This window comes from Delphinus delphis, chromosome 2 (assembly GCF_949987515.2).
Source record: "Delphinus delphis chromosome 2, mDelDel1.2, whole genome shotgun sequence".
NCBI classification, from domain to species: Eukaryota; Metazoa; Chordata; class Mammalia; order Artiodactyla; family Delphinidae; genus Delphinus; species Delphinus delphis.
Genome location: NC_082684.1, coordinates 158403421 through 158419446, shown reverse-complemented (window position 1 = coordinate 158419446; position 16026 = coordinate 158403421). Strand labels below are relative to the sequence as shown.

Below are 16026 nucleotides of genomic sequence, written 5' to 3'. Positions count from 1 at the left end.
AAGCAGGTCCACGTCTATAGTTCGCAGAAGTGAATCGCGGAGGTTCTGTTTCTGCTCCTGTCAATGTCGCACTGAGCAGCTTCGGGCAAGGTTCTGCCTACGTCTTCTGTTCAGTCCTCCCTCTGCTAAGTGAGGGGGTGAAGTTGCCCTTTGTCTATTCATTGAGGAAATATGTAGAGTTGGAAGAACATGGGGCGCTTTCCTGCGACCCATAGGATGACCATCCCAGTGTGCCCAGGTCTGTCCCAGTTTGAGCATTGAAAGTTTCATGTCCCAGACACACTGGGAAAGCTGGTCACCCTACCGGAGAGTGTCTAACACAAATAATAATGTGAGCACTGTGGGGGAAAGGGCACATCACATGACGGTTCATCCTTGTACCTGATGATCTGGTACATGACCGGGTTGGTGAAGAAGGGCTCGTCCAGTTCGTTGTGGCCCCACTGCCTGTAGCACAACAAGTCAACAATCACATCCTTCCGGAATTGGCGCTGGTATTCAAATGCCAGTCGCGTGGCCCGGACCACTTCCTCTGGGCTGTCTCCATTGACGTGGATGATGGCGCAGCCCACAAGCTTCCCTGAGGCAGAGGAGCTAGAGATGAGACCGGCTAGTCAACTCATGAACCTACCCCCAAGTCCTGTTGCCTGCATGGGGAGACAGCGCTTGTCCTTAGGGGTAGTTTGGCTTGGGTGTTAAGAACCTGCACTTTGGGAGTTCCCTGGTGGCCTAATGGTTAGGATTCTGGGCTTTCACTTCCGTGGCCTGGGTTCAATCCCAGGCCGGGGAACTGAGATCCTGTAAGCCACACGGTGAGGCCAAAAAAACAAAAAGAACCCGCACTTTATGAAAAAAAAAAAAAGAACCTGCACTTTAGAGGCCAGGTGACAAGCATGAGTTCAAGTCCCAGCTCTGTGTGATCCTGGTAAAGTTATGAATCTCAGTCTCCTTGTCTGTAACACTGGGATAATAGCTCTTACCTCTTAGTGATGTCCTAAAGAGGCAATGAGTTAATGCATATAAAGTGCTTAACAGAGCCTGGTACATCATAACTGATACTTATTTGTTATTATCATCATGACTATTATCTTTCTTCCTGAGATAAAAGGGTCATTAAAGGATGTATCCAAGAAAAAAATGGATTTTCTCCAAAGAGAAGATTGAGAATGAATTTTTGAATCTCTACCTAACTAATTACAAAAAATTCATATAGGTAGCCCCAAAAGGCATCCAGGCCAGGCTCTGGATATAAAAACAGAGCAGTTCTTACCATCTAACAGTTCTGGAAATTCTGTGAAATAGGGAATGAATAATAAAAAGCCCTGTGTTTCTTTGAATACTACTAGTTTCCACAGGTTAAAACAAGCTGACTTTGCTTCTTCACATCTGATTTCCAACCAGACCACTTGGCCAAGTTTACCGGTTGAACATATCCTCTTTGACTGTGATCTTGGGTACTCCAAATCTGATTATCCTAAAGACAATTGCTCTAGCTGTGCTAATTGTGTTATCTCTGGATTCCAGCAGATCATTCAACTCGATACTTCAGCACTTTGAGATTGCACCCTCTAAATTCTACTCTTGTTTTATTTCCTTGGATTTTAAGATCACACTCAGACTTTAAAAGGAATATTAACAACACTGTTGGTGACCACTGGCCATATCTGATCCAAAATTTAAAATGGGACCAGCAGTGAGGCTCACTGTTCTGAGTGAACTAGAAGTTTCTCCAGGAATTCCTTGTCGGACTCCAGAGCATCAACTCTTCCCTGTGTTACATACCAATGTCACTACAGTATAAGGAAGACCTTCCTCTTTCTGCAGGAGTGGTGTAACCCAGCTGGTTATTGACAATCAAATGGACACTCCCACCAATTCTGAAATGCGGGATATTAGAGAGTGTAAATGTTTCAGGAACAATCCCTTGACCACAGAAAGAAGCATCACCGTGAACCTAGATCATGGGGGAGAAAAAAAGAAAATGAACGTAAGGGATGGAGAAATTTAGATTTTCAATAGTAACAGGAATAAAAACAACCATGCTCTCACTGCTCCCCTGCCCTCCTAAAAATCTGCCGGTTACAGGATTTCCTAGAATGGTTAGGCTGATCTCAAGCAGCTTTCAAAGATGCTAAATCAGCCCTTTTCCTCCTGCAGCCACCTATTGACCTATTCCTTCCGCCCCACATCATCACCTACACCCATCACTTCTCACATCCCCATCAACACGCTGGTGTTCACAGCAGCACCACAGAAGGGTGATTGGAGGTGTAGAAGGAAAATCAACTCTAGTAAAGCAATCATGAAAATAGCCTGAAAGACACTAAGACCAATGCACAGCTTCGAACTCTCACTCTTCCCCAATCATTTCCCCCCCAAAACGAGACTGCGTGTAGCTCACATCACCTCATTCCCACTGGGTGCATTAGCCACCACTGTGAACATAAATGAGAATGATGTGACAGCAAAGACAGGAGCATGGGGGTGTAAGTATATCATACACAAGTGAAAGGAGGCTTTGGGGAAAGAGCAAAATACTATTGTAAGAGAATCTCTGAAATGTGCTATTCTTCCAGAACTTGTGAAGTCTGCTAGATCATAATAGCACAAAACCTGACAACAAGGTCCTACTGTATAGCACAGGGAACTATATTCAATATCCTGTGATAAACCATAATGGAAAAGCATTTTTAAAAGAATGTATACATATGTGTATAAGTGAATCACTTTGCTTACAGCAGAAATTAACACAACATTGTAAATCAACTATACTTCAATAAAAAATTAATTAAGAAAAACAACTGGTATGGGCTTCCCTGGTGGCACAGTGGTTGACAGTCCACCTGCCGATGCAGGGGACACGGGTCTGTGCCCCGGTCTGGGAAGATCCCACACGCCACAGAGCGGCTGGGCCCGTGAGCCATGGCCGCTGAGCCTGCGCATCCGGAGCCTGTGCTCCGCAACGGGAGAGGCCACAACAGTGAAAGGCCCACGTGCCACAACAGTGAGAGGCCCGCGTACCGCAAAAAACAAAGAAACAAAAAAACTGGTAAACAGAAAGTGGTAGAAAAGGGGGTAAATTTTTTTTAGAAAACTTGAAAGTAAATAATGAGGGAATTGCAGACCTTAGGAGAAAGTATGAGCTCCACTGACTTCATGCTGTATAAAAGGCTGTTATATCAATAAGGTATATGTTGTACACCTTAAATTTACATGATGTTATATGACAAATGCATTTTAATTAAAAAGCTATTAAATAAAAGGCTACTATCATAAACAGCCAAAATGCTCAGCTAGAGAATAGAATGATCTGATATGGGGAATTCCCTGGTGGTCCAGTGGTTAGGACTCGGCGCTTTCACTGCTATGGCCCGGGTTCAATCCCTGACCGGGGAACTAAGATCCTGAAGGCTGCACAGCGCGGCCAAATTAATTAATTAATTAATTAATTAAATAAAATGACCTGATATGGTAACCATTGTGGCTCTAATAATAGCAGAAATAAAAGACCTAAATATGAATGAAGAAAGAATCCTTGGGCTTCCCTGGTGGCGCAGTGGTTAAGAATCCACCTGCCAATGCAGGGGGGGACACGGGTTCGAGCCCTGCTCCGGGAAGATCCCACATGCCGCGGAGCAACTAAGCCTGTGCACCACAGCTACTGAGCTTGAGCTCTAGAGCCCTCGAGCCACAACTACTGAAGCCTGAGTGCCTAGAGCCCCTGCTCCGCAGCAAGAGAAGCCACCACAATGAGAAGCCTGCGCACCGCAACGAAGAGTAGCCCCCGCTCACCACAACTAGAGAAAGTCCGCGTGCGGCAACAAAGACGCAACACAGCCAAAAATAAATAAATAAATAAATAAAAAGAAGGAATCCTTGGAAGCAGATTTTTTTAATGACAGTGAAGACGTCCTAAAAGAGTAATTTGTATATAGGTAAAACATTTTGGCTAAGAAAGGAAGCACTGTTTTGCTTAGCAAAATCTCCAGCCCACACCTTCCCATTGCTAGGGCCTACAGGGATGACTGACGTTTTGGAATATCCAGACGTAGTGATAACATACTCTTACGTCACCTCCACAACGCTATGTACATTATCTCCATTGATCCATTCAACAATCAGGTGTAGGGGCCAGGTAAGGGAATCGCCACTGTTCTTTTCACAGATGAGAAAACCAAGGTTCAGAAAGAGTACGTATTTCACGTGCCAAGGACTAGACCTTCTGTGATGCCTCCATTTTTTTTTGGCCACGCTGCATGGCACACGGGATCTTATTTCCCAAACCAGGGATGGAACCTGTGCCCCCTGCATTGGAAGCGTGGAGTCTTAACCACTGGACTGCCAGGAAAGTCCTGATGCCTCCATGTTTTGGACTTATTTCCCCACCCCTCCAAGCCTTTCGCCTGGGTTAACGAACTTACTATGTTCTCATTTAATCCTCAGAACACTATAAGGAATGTAACCTACTCCCACTGACCTCTGAGATTCAGAGAACCTGAGGAACAGAACCAAGCACGCCAAGCTAGAAGGCAGCAAAGCCAGGATCTGAACTCAGTGCTTCTTGGTTCCAGAATCCTTGTCTTTTCTACACCGGGCTACACTGTCAAGTCCAACCCTCAGTTGCACGGCGGTCCACACAGGGTCAAGGGGTTCCTAGCATCTGAACACTCCACACCCTTTGGCCTCCTTGCTCATGGGACTTCCTGTGGAGTAATGATGTAAAAGGAGACCAGTAAAGCAAGGAAGAGAGCTGGGTGTCTCTTCCACTCCTTTACAAAAGCGTTTACAGGAGAGGCATTGCTGAGAACATAACATCTGTTCATAACTTGCGTCATTTTATCATAGTCTTAGGGTTCTTGGCACTAAAGCCATGTGTCATCTGCTAATTTTATTTCCTGTCTTAGAAGAGAAAACACTCCATGATGCCCATAAAGCTTTGCAGGAGTCGGGTCCGTAAGCCCCAAGGAATGCTGTGGGCGGTGGAAACTGCTCAGCCAAACACAGCAGGGGGCTTGGACACACACAGAGGATCACATGTGACGATCCACTTCCACCACATTCAGGACCAAGATGAACAGAAGACAGACGGCAAAAGTAGTATCCAGAGTCTCACCCACCATGATTTTATAGACTCCGAATTTCAAGTTCCCACAATAAATTAGAATTTTGAACTTGAGTGAGGCAAGACCCAGGCAGACACAGCAGGGCAAAATGTCTTGGGAACACAAAGTAGAGAGAAGAGGGCGGTTTCTTTTCACTTCAAAGAACATGGCACTTTCACCTCTTCCTTCAGGAATCAGCCTTAAGATCAGCTCAATGTACTGGGGAAATGTGAGTGACTGAAATATTTTAGTCTCATGAATTCAAGTGAAAGGTGAAGAGAATGTCTGGCTAATGATTTGAAGATTTCTATTTAGAAATACTATAACATAATCAAATCCAATCCTGCTTACCCCCGATTTATTTACTACAAGTTTCTGGCCCATGGAAAATTAACAGTAAGATAATGTGGTTATTTGTATATGTAGCCAAATATTCTACTGCCTTGTAGATTTACTTAATTTCCTTTGGGTTTGAAGACTCAGTTACTGATATCCAGGATTAATTAGTAGTTATCCAGTAGTTAAAGGTTCATATTTATGTTTTTACTTTTGTGGCGTGGTATGTGGGATCTTAGTTCCCCGACCAGGGACCAAACCCTCGCGGCTTGCAGTGGAAGTGCAGAGTCTTAACCACTGGACCACCAAGGAAGTCCCTAAACGTTCATATTTAAATGAATACTTGCAGAAGAAAAATGTGACCCACAATCTAAACCTCTAAAGTATACCTGTTGGGCTACCAAAAAGTGGGGGGCAGAGGAAGCAATACATTATATAATTTGTATTGTTTGCCTTAATGCCAAAGACCTTCATTGGAAAACAAACAAACAAGCAAATAAAATAAATCCAGACTCTTGCAGTCTTGTTAGACAGACGGATACCACGTCGTTTCCAAGAGAGTTATAATTTCAGAGAAGTAATGACATCTGTCCTCTTAACAGTAGCAGGTATGCCGGTCTATATCCCCTTAATTAATTCATAACTCAAGAAAGGAAAAACACAGTGAAGACCTCCATCAGTTGCCTTGAGCGGGGAGGGATAAATTGGGAGATTGGGATTGACATATACACACTACTATACATAAAATAGTTAACTAATAAGAGCCTACTATATTGTAATGACCTATATGGGAATAGAATCTAAAAAGAGTGGATATATGTATATGTATAACTGACTCACTTTGCTGTACACCTGAAACTAACACAACACTGTAAATCAACTACACTCCAATAAAAAAATTAATTGAAGAATTTTTTAAAACATCAGTCAAAAATAAAAGTCAGTTGCCTTGAGACTACACCACCTCACATCTGCTATTAATTTTTTAAAGAACCCCAAAAATCTTCTTTTCCCAAAAGTTCATCTCAATTTCATCTGGAACATCTGCCATCTCCTGTCGTAACTACCATCCTGGACATTCTTACTTCCTGGTCTTTCCAACCTCAGGCCTCACTTCCTGAAGCTACTAGTACCTGTAAGCAAATGACCTTGTCCCCAGGCTGAGCTGAACCGTCTGGAGAGTAGTCCCCATCCCGCCTGGACTGCTGTCTCCCGCGAGTCTTCCCAACAGCCACGGGGTTAACGGCTTCCAGGTGTGAGGGGTTGGGCAGCATTGTCACGTGGAGGGGATGGTGCGCGCCAAAGTCCAGGTCAACCGAGGACGTCAGGTGAGACAGGACATCGCCAGCGGCTGAGACATTTTCCGGAAATTCACTTAAGCCTCGCATTTTACGGAACATCAGCTATGCCGAATAAACGTACAAGAAAAAATGGTAAGAGGTGGTTCATTTAAATCACGCAATAGGGACTTCCCTGGTGGCACAGTGGTTAAGAATCCTCCTGCCAATGCAGGGCACACGGGTTCGAGCCCTGGTCTGGGAAGATCCCACATGCCACAGAGCAACTAAGCCTGTGTGTCACAACTACTGAGCCTGCACTCTAGAGCCCGTAAGCCACAATTACTGAGCCTGTGTGCCACAACTACTGAAGCCCATGCACCTAGAGCCCGTGCTCCGCAACAAGAGAAGCCACTGCAATGAGAAGCCCACACACCACAATGAAGAATAACCCCCACTCGCCGCAGCTAGAGAAAGCCCATAGGCAGCAATGAAGACCCAACACAGCCAAAAATTAAATAAATAAAGATAAGCACACACTTGTAACTGCTCGAATGCACAGAACTATTTGGAGATGTTCAGTCATATGAAGTTCCAACACTTTCAGAAGAGTCTAGCCTGATGCAGATGGTAAGATACTTCTGCCTTGCAATAAGCAAAATATTTTTTCTTAAATGCACCTGTTATTATGTATTTTCCAAAAGAATCTGTATTATTCTTGTTAAAGGTAGAGAGGCAAATAAGAAGTTAATCCCATTTAGTCAGGGGATAACATACACTGCTTAGTGCAAGTGGCATCTTAAAAACTATATTGTCCAATTCTCAAAGGACTTCTCTGCATACATTCTGTCACCTCATCTTCACAGTCTTCTATGACATAGATGTTACTACCCATTTTAAAAATGAACAAGCTAAAAAACTAAAAACAGAGTTGCTAGAGTTGCCATATATCCAGAGAAAACTCTAATTCGAAAAGGTACATGCACCCCAACGTTCATCGCAGCCCTATTTACAATAGCCAATATACAGAAGCAACCTAAGCGTCCATTGACAGATGAATGGATAAAGAACATATGGTGTGTGTGCACACACACACACTGGAATATTACTCAGTCATAAAAAAGAACAAAATAATGCCATTTGCAGCAACATGGATGGACCTAGAGATTATCATACTAAGTGAAATAAGTCAGACAGAAAAAGACAAATATCATACGATATCACTTATGTGTGGAATCTAAAAAAATGATACAGGAATTCCCTGGCAGTCCAGTCATTAGGACTCTGCTCTTTCACTGCCAAGGGCCCAGGTTCAGTCCCTGTGAACTAAGATCCTGCAAGCCACGCGGCACGGCCAAAAATAAAAAAAGAATAGGAAAAAGAAATGATACAAATGAACTTATTTACAAAACAGAAACAGACTCACAGACATAGAAAACAATCTTATGGTTACCGAAGGGGAAGGGGAGGGATAAATTAGGAGTTTGAGATTAAAAAAAAAAAAAATGACTGAGCAAGAGAAATTAACTAGATGGTTTAAAGGTCCTCGGCTAAAAATCTGGGTCTCAAACCAAGGTATTTACCAAAAACAGCATGCTATTCTCTACTGGCCAAATGGTTTGAATGACCCAAAAGCTTCTCCAGTTCACAAAAGCTTCTTATTTCGCTATCTGCAAATAGGAGCATACAAACTCACACAGTATAGGGATGGGTGTGTTTCTCACAAATATGATCATTGATAATCACTTCTGTGTCTTTCAGTAACTGTCTTGTCTGGGATATTTTAGGAATGCAATTTTTGGTTTAAGAACTTCTGCAGGGGAATTCCCTGGCCGTCCAGTGGTTAGGACTCTGCGCTTTCACTGCCGAGGGCGCAGATTCCATCCCTGGCCAGGGAACTAAGATCCCACAAGCCGCAAGCCGCATGGAACAGGCCAAAAAAAAAAGAAAGAGAGAGAAAATTTCTGCAGGTATCTAAGCACATGTCTCCATCTGTCCATTACTTTATTCTGTCATATTCTACCTTTACTAAGGTGTCTTTTCAAAGCTGGTTACCAGTCTCTTAGCATCAGAAACACTGAGGTATGAATATTAAAGGTAAAGCTTGGCCCCTAGACATAACATCACATATATTTTTTTCATTAAAAAAATTTTTTTAGAATTGAGGTATAGTTGATTTACAATATTATATAAATTTCAGGTGTACAACGTAGTGATTCAAAATTTTTAGAGATTATACTGTTTATAGTTATTATAAAATATTGGCTATATTCTCTGTGTTGTACAATATATCCTTGTAGCTTATTTATTTTTTACAAAGTAGTTTGTATCTCTCCATCCCCTACTGCTATACTGCCCTTCCCTCTCCCCACTGGTAACCACTAGTTTGTTCTCTTAGTGAGTCTGTTTCTTTTTTGTTATAGTCATTAGTTTGTTTTATTTTTGAGATTCCACATATAAGTGACAACATACAGTATTTATCTTTGTGTGGCTTATTTCACTAAGCACAATACCCTGCAAGTCCATCCATGTTGTTTCAAATGGCAAATTTTCATTCTTTTTTATGGCTGAGTAGTATTCCTGTGTGTGTGTGTGTGTGTGTGTGTGTGTGTGTGTGTGTGTATCACATTTTCTTTATCCATTCATCTGTTGATGGACACTTAGGCTGCTTCTGTATCTTGGCTATTGTAAATAATACTGCTATGAACATTGAGGTGCATATATCTTTTCAAATTAGTGTTTTCATGTTCTTCAGATATATACCCAAGAATGGAATTTCTGGGTCATATGGTGGTTCTATTTCTAGTTTTTTGAGGATCCTCCATACTGTTTTCCACAGTGGCTGCACCAATTTACATTCCCACCAACAGCGTACTAGGGTTCCCATGTGTTTCTTCTAATATTCTCAAGGATAACACATCCTTCCATAGGCTCCATTAACTCCATCTAACTTTGAAAGGTCCTTTAACATTTATAATTATTTTTAATCTCCGGGCCAAGAACAGTAATGAGGTTTATCCACGCGTAATGGCTACAACCTTATCAGACATTGAGTCCCTCTGATGCTCCCTGACATCGAATCTTCCATCCTGACCCTCAAGTCTTTCGAGACTTACAGAGCAGCTGAGTTGGACAGAACAGGAACACCAAGATCCAATAACCCATAAAACCACTCACTTAGAGGGGTCTCTTGAGATAACAATGTGTTACTAGTTTCATACAATCTATTAATTAGAAACTGCAAATAAGTGGAAGGTAAAAATGACTTTTTTGTAAGGTAAAATTGTATCAAATTGTACAGATCTTTGTGTTTGTTTGAATGATTTTTATGAAATAGGGAAAGCATGCTTCGAAAAACAGAATTTATCTGTTTGCATCATCCGTAGGAAACAAACTAACTTTTTTTTCTTTTTTGGTACATGGGCCTCTTACTGCTGTGGCCTCTCCCGTTGCGGAGCACAGGCTCCGGACGCACAGGCCCAGCGGCCATGGCTCACGGGCCCAGCCGCTCCGCGGCATGTGGGATCTTCCCGGACCAGGGCACGAACCCGTGTCCCCTGCATTGGCAGGCGGACTCTCAACCACTGTGCCACCAGGGAAGCCCCAAACTAACTTTTAACTTCCCTGAGTGAAGAACCTCTGTAAGTTGATACAGAAAATCAACCTGAATGCCAGGTCCAGGGACTTCACTGGTGGTCCAGTGGTTGAGACTCCGTGCTTCCACAGCAGGGGACGCGGGTTCGATCCCTGGTTGGGGACCTAAGATCCCACATTCCACGTGGCACGGCCAAAAGAATAAACAAACAAAAGGAAAAAGAAGAGGGCCATCCAACAGCAACAGGTTTCATCAATTAACTAAGCTAAAGTAAGTCAGAAAGAGAAAAACAAATATTATATATTAACACATATATGTGGAATCTAGAAAAACAGTACAGATGAACCAGTTTGCAAGGCAGAAATAGAGACACAGATGTAGAGAACAAACGTATGGACACCAAGGGGGGAAAGTGGCATCGGGCGTGGGGGAATGAATTGAAATACTGGGATTGACATATATACACTAATATGTATAAAATAGATAACTGATAAGAACCTGCTGTATAAAAATAAACAAATAAAATAAAATTCAGATCAAAAAACAAATTAACTAAGCTGTCTCCTGGACAAATGGCTCATATGCTTGGCTGGTTTTCTAAAAGCAGTTATTACCATTGGTTTTATTCTTTTACAGTCAATTGTACATGAATAGCGGAAAACATAGAATGTCTTTTACCTCTGGAGGGAACTGCAGAAGGCCTGTCAATAAGTTCAGCCTCCCTCTATGTGGCATCCCAATAATGACATCGGTTACCCCGCTGTAGGCCGCCCTTTTCAGCAGCTCATAGAAAAAGCCCATCATGCTTTCAGCTCCTTCGCCTCCGTATCGCTTCACCGTGGCAAACTTGGTGGCCAAAAAGTGGTCAAGCTCCTATGGAACACCACGTCAGACGCATCAGTTACAGGACAGCTAACTACTTGGGTCAAAGTCAAACACGTTTAAGAAGACCCCACACTACGTCAAGCAGCTGCAACAGGGTTCCTTCACTACTGACCGCAGAGATGCACAGAAGTCACCCAGAGCCAGGCAGGAAAGCCCTGCCGAGGACACCAGACAGCAGCAGGGATGCAGAGAAAACAACCTGAGTGGTAGAAGAACTCACCCCAGCAGGAATCCCCTCAGAATGCCGGGCCCTTCCCATGACTTGAGTTTCAGTACAGGGCTCTACAATAGCATTTCATCTGGGCTGCAAATTAGCCAACCACCCACATTACTGGGAACAGGTTTCTTGTCATCTTGATATGCCCGAGTCCTGATCACAGCCCTGACAGACATTCAATCCCATTAATCTGTATTGAGAGCCTCTTCCACATACAGTTCCTTTTTTTCTATCACTTCAGGTAAGAAAAAGAGAAATAAGATCTTAAGGATTTTGCAGGCTTCTATAGAGGGAATAGAAAACTACATAAAACATATTGACTCTGAGAAGCACCAATAGTTCTGTTGTTTGGTGATCTACTTTCTTCTACTTAGAATAAAGTGGTATGTGTTACCCTGCCCCTTGTGTTGAGGCCATGGGGTAAATGGGGCTACATTCAGAGAGTTCATGTCTTAACTCCCTCTCTTCAATATTTATATGTCTTTGTAGAAAATGAATCGACCTGTTTCTTTGATATTAGCTGCTACTTTTATACCTGAGATTCTAGCATTAGTTTTGACAGATGTTTTCGCTCTTCTGTGGTAAATGTCTCCTTTTTCAGTTCCTCAAACCGCTTGGCAAACCATTCTTTCTCCTCCTGGCTCTGAAGTTGGGAGGTTTCAATAGAAATCTGCCCACAGTAGATCTGGTTGAGATAGGCTACCACTTCCTCAAGAGAGGCCTCCTCCTTCCCCATGTTCAGTAATCCTACGAAATGGAATCAAAGGGATCGTTTTAAAGAATAATCAACCATGTAACTAATTATAGAACATACCAAGATCCTTATTTGAATTCAGAGCATTTCATTCCAAGTAACTTGGGTTATCTAGATTTTTCTAAAGGCAAAACTAAAAATATGATCAAAGGCCATAAAGGTACTAAAAGGAGAGGGAATAAAAAGCTTCCATCTCTCGAACAGAGCCATGATGCATTATGCCAAATTTTGATTCTATAGTCATTTCGAACTAAATTGTGAACCTACCTTTCATCTGCTTTATAGCTACAAATCATATGTATACCTTTATCTGAAACATCTATCTACCAAAACGTTCAAGTCTTATTAATATCTATAAAGCAATGCCTATTATTGCACAGTTGGTCTTAATGTGAATTAATATTGATAGCAATGCAATATTCTAAGGTAAAAGGAAATCTCCCTGAATCTCAGCCAGAGAAAAGAAAGGTTTGTAGTACGTGATTGGCCCAGCACCAAATCAATTATCAGTCATTTGCCTAAGCCTACAATATGAATTTAACAAACCAACATTTTCTTTATATCGTGTATAGTTTCTTACAATAAATGTTAGATCTTTGATACTGATTGAGCACAGCTGTGATGATCATGGGAGTGCAGATATCTCTTTAAGATAGTGATTTCGATTCCTTTAGATTTATACCCAGACATGGAATTGCTGGATCATATGGTAGTTCTATTTTTAATTTTTTGAGTATCATCCATACTGTTTTCCATAGTGGTTGCAACAACTTGCATTCCTACCAACAGTGCACAAGAGTTCCCTTTTCTCTACATCCTCGCCGACACTTGTATCTTTGGGTTTTTTTTTTTTTTTTGAGGTATAGTTGATTTACAATGTTGTGTTCATTTCTGCTGTACAGCAAAGTGATTCAGTTATACATATATATACATTTTTTTTCATTTTCTTTTCCATTATGGTTTATCACAGGATATTAAATATAGTTCCCTGTGCTTGACAGTAGGACTGTGTTGTTTATCCATCTTTGGGGTTTTTTTTGACAATAGCCATTGTAACAGGTGTGAGGTGATAGCTCATGGTGGTTTCTTTTTTTTTTTTTTGCGGTACGTGGGCCTCTCACTGTTGTGGCTTCTCCAGTTACGGAGCACAGGCTCCGGAAGCGCAAGCTCAGCGGCCATGGCTCACGGGCCCAGCTGCTCCACGGCACGTGGGATCTTCCCGGACCGGGGCACGAACCCGTGTCCCCTGCATCGGCAGGCAGACTCTCAACCACTGCGCCACCAGGGAAGCCCCTCATTGTGGTTTTGATTTGCATTTCCCTGATGCTTAGTGATGCTGAGCACCTTTTCATGTACCCTCTGGCCATTGTACATATGATTTGAATAGAGAAGAAACGGGTCCTATCAGAAGACCCTTCTAGAACCCCAACACTGCTCCTCCCAGACAGTGTTCGAATGTGCCCCTCACTGTCTCCTCACACCCGTGGAAGCCTCAGCTCCAGCGGGCATGTGGGTCCTTCAAGAACAGAGAAAGGAGCCCCACCTCACTGGCAGTTAACTGTCACGTGGATAGTCCATTGTTGATGGGCTTTACCTGCGGTATTAAAGGGTCCCTGCAGCGTCTGCACGAGGGCTTGGATTTCAGGCACGTTCTCCTGCAGGGCTTGGCCAGTGAAGAGGGGGTTGATTTTGGCAGCTTTATGGCCATGCTCACAATACACCGTCACCAACCTGGCAAGGCCATGATCCACTAATTCAGGGGGAAAAAACAACAGAACAATATAGTTTAGGAAATGCCCACAAGCTGCAAAATCAGTTTTTCAAAGAAGCCTCTGTGGCCTTGGACAGTTTTAAACACACGGCTCCTACCCACCACAGCTGCCAGTGGTTTTCAGGATTAAAGACTAACAGACTCCAGGAAAACACACTTATTTCCTTAAATTTATCTCCTGAGAGCGAAAGTCACTGAAAAATACAGAAAGGAAACAGAACTATAAGTGCACATTTGTGAAACTAATTATGCACGAGGATAGATATTAAAAGGAAACACCCCAAATTGAAAATAACTGTTAAAATGCTGAGATTATGGATAATTATAGTCCTCTTAATTATTATTTGAGATTTTTTATATCGTACATTAGAAATACAGACAATTTGAACTACAAAATCAATGTTACATTTCCTTCCTTATTTTATTTCTTTTTTTATAAATTTATTTATTTTACTTTTGGCTGTGTTGGGTCTGCGTTGCTGTGCGCGGGTTTTCTCTAGTTGCGGGGAGTGGGGGCTACTCTTCGTTGGGCTGCGTGGGCTTCTCATTGCAGTGGCTTCTCTTGTTGCAGAGCATGGGCTCTAGGTGCGCAGGCTTCAGTAGTTGTGGCAGGTGGGCTCAGTAGTTGTGGCTCACATGTTCTAAGGCGCAGGCTCAGTAGTTGTGGCGCACGGGCTTAGTTGCTCTGCGGCATGCGGGAACTTCCCAGACCAGGGCTAGAACCCGTGTCCCCTATATTGGCAGGCGGATTCTTAACCACTGCACTACCAGGGAAGTCCCAGCCTTCCTTATTTCTTAAAGACCCCAGGTACATACACTCATGAAATCGTACAGTAGGAAAAGACCTTAGAAATTATCTTGTTACTCACATAATGAAAAAAATTTTTAAATCCCGTTTGTACAGCCTTAAATGAGTAATTCCCCAGTCTCTACTCAAGGGGGAATCATTATCTTTCAATGAATCCAATTCTATCTTAGATGATTTTATATTGAGCCAGAAGCTGCTTTTCTTCCCTTTCCCACAGGAAAGCCCTTCTAAAATTTGTAAGAAAATCCTTCAAGCCCACAATCGATTAACCTTCAGTTCATCAAGGTGGTCTTATACAAATCAAGCACAAATCTCTGAAGATGAGCAAGTCCACCATGAAGGGCACACATTTTCTGAACATTACAAAAATTTGCATTTTTATTTTCAGAACCCAAAGAAAATTGTTAGCATATTTTGAAATACTTACTGACCATTTTATGAACATGTGTTGCCATACAATGATTTCAGAGCTACATGTTTATGTGCTGGGGTTTGTATTCAGGGTACTGCAGTGTATCTCTTGTCACAGGCTTAGAGGAAAGAACTGAGGTGTGTTGAACATGCATTCAATATTCATACGAATATGTAGGATCTGTTGGCACAAATCCGGCAGTTAAGAGGATCCACACTGTCTAATAAACTCATCAAACAATCCCAGTAAATGAACAGATTTCAAGCTGGAGGAGTCATATATAATTTTGCTATAGTCTCTATTCTGGTTATGAAGTAGGACACCTTCATATTTCTGGCTAAAATACAGACAGATATATCTGTCTAAAGCATTGTCCCTGTTGGCCACTCCTCCTTAAAAACAGTTGCTTCCCTGGGCTCTCTGGCATTGCAAGATCCTGGGTTTCCTCCTAACTCGCTGGCTACTCAACCTCAATCACTTTTGCTGGGCGAGAAGTGGGTTAGGGGATCCTCCTCTTTGTCCACCTCTAAAATATTGGTTCTCCCCAGGTCTGCCCAGGGTCTTCTTCTCAATCTACTTTCTCTCTAGGTGATCTCATCCATGACTTCCAATATCATCTGCAAAACTACATCCTTAGTGGGGTAAGTCCAGTGGTAAATATATAGGGTTATCATCACCATTCTCACGACAATCTACTAGCCCTCTTTTTTTTAATGCTTTATTTTTATTTTTTTTAAACTTTTGGCCATGCCACGCAGCACGTGGGATCTTAGTTCCCTGACCAGGGATTGAACCTACGCACCCTGCATTGGAAGCACGGAGTCTTAACTGCTGGACCACCAGGGAAGTCTTCTACTAGCCCTCTTTTG

At 42.5% G+C, this 16026-nt stretch overlaps 1 protein-coding gene across 1 annotated transcript in view; it reads right to left on the bottom strand.

The window, feature by feature from the left end:
• The window catches only part of DHTKD1 (dehydrogenase E1 and transketolase domain containing 1), a 54200-nt gene that overhangs the window by 25238 nt on the left and 12936 nt on the right, over nucleotides 1-16026 (bottom strand). The window contains exons 2-7 of the mRNA XM_060006043.1: nucleotides 13761-13916; nucleotides 11948-12159; nucleotides 10989-11183; nucleotides 6572-6841; nucleotides 1783-1954; nucleotides 382-580 (exon numbers count right to left, since the gene is read on the bottom strand). Coding sequence (XP_059862026.1) covers nucleotides 382-580; nucleotides 1783-1954; nucleotides 6572-6841; nucleotides 10989-11183; nucleotides 11948-12159; nucleotides 13761-13916 — 1204 coding nt within the window. The remainder of the gene's footprint in view (nucleotides 1-381; nucleotides 581-1782; nucleotides 1955-6571; nucleotides 6842-10988; nucleotides 11184-11947; nucleotides 12160-13760; nucleotides 13917-16026) is intronic.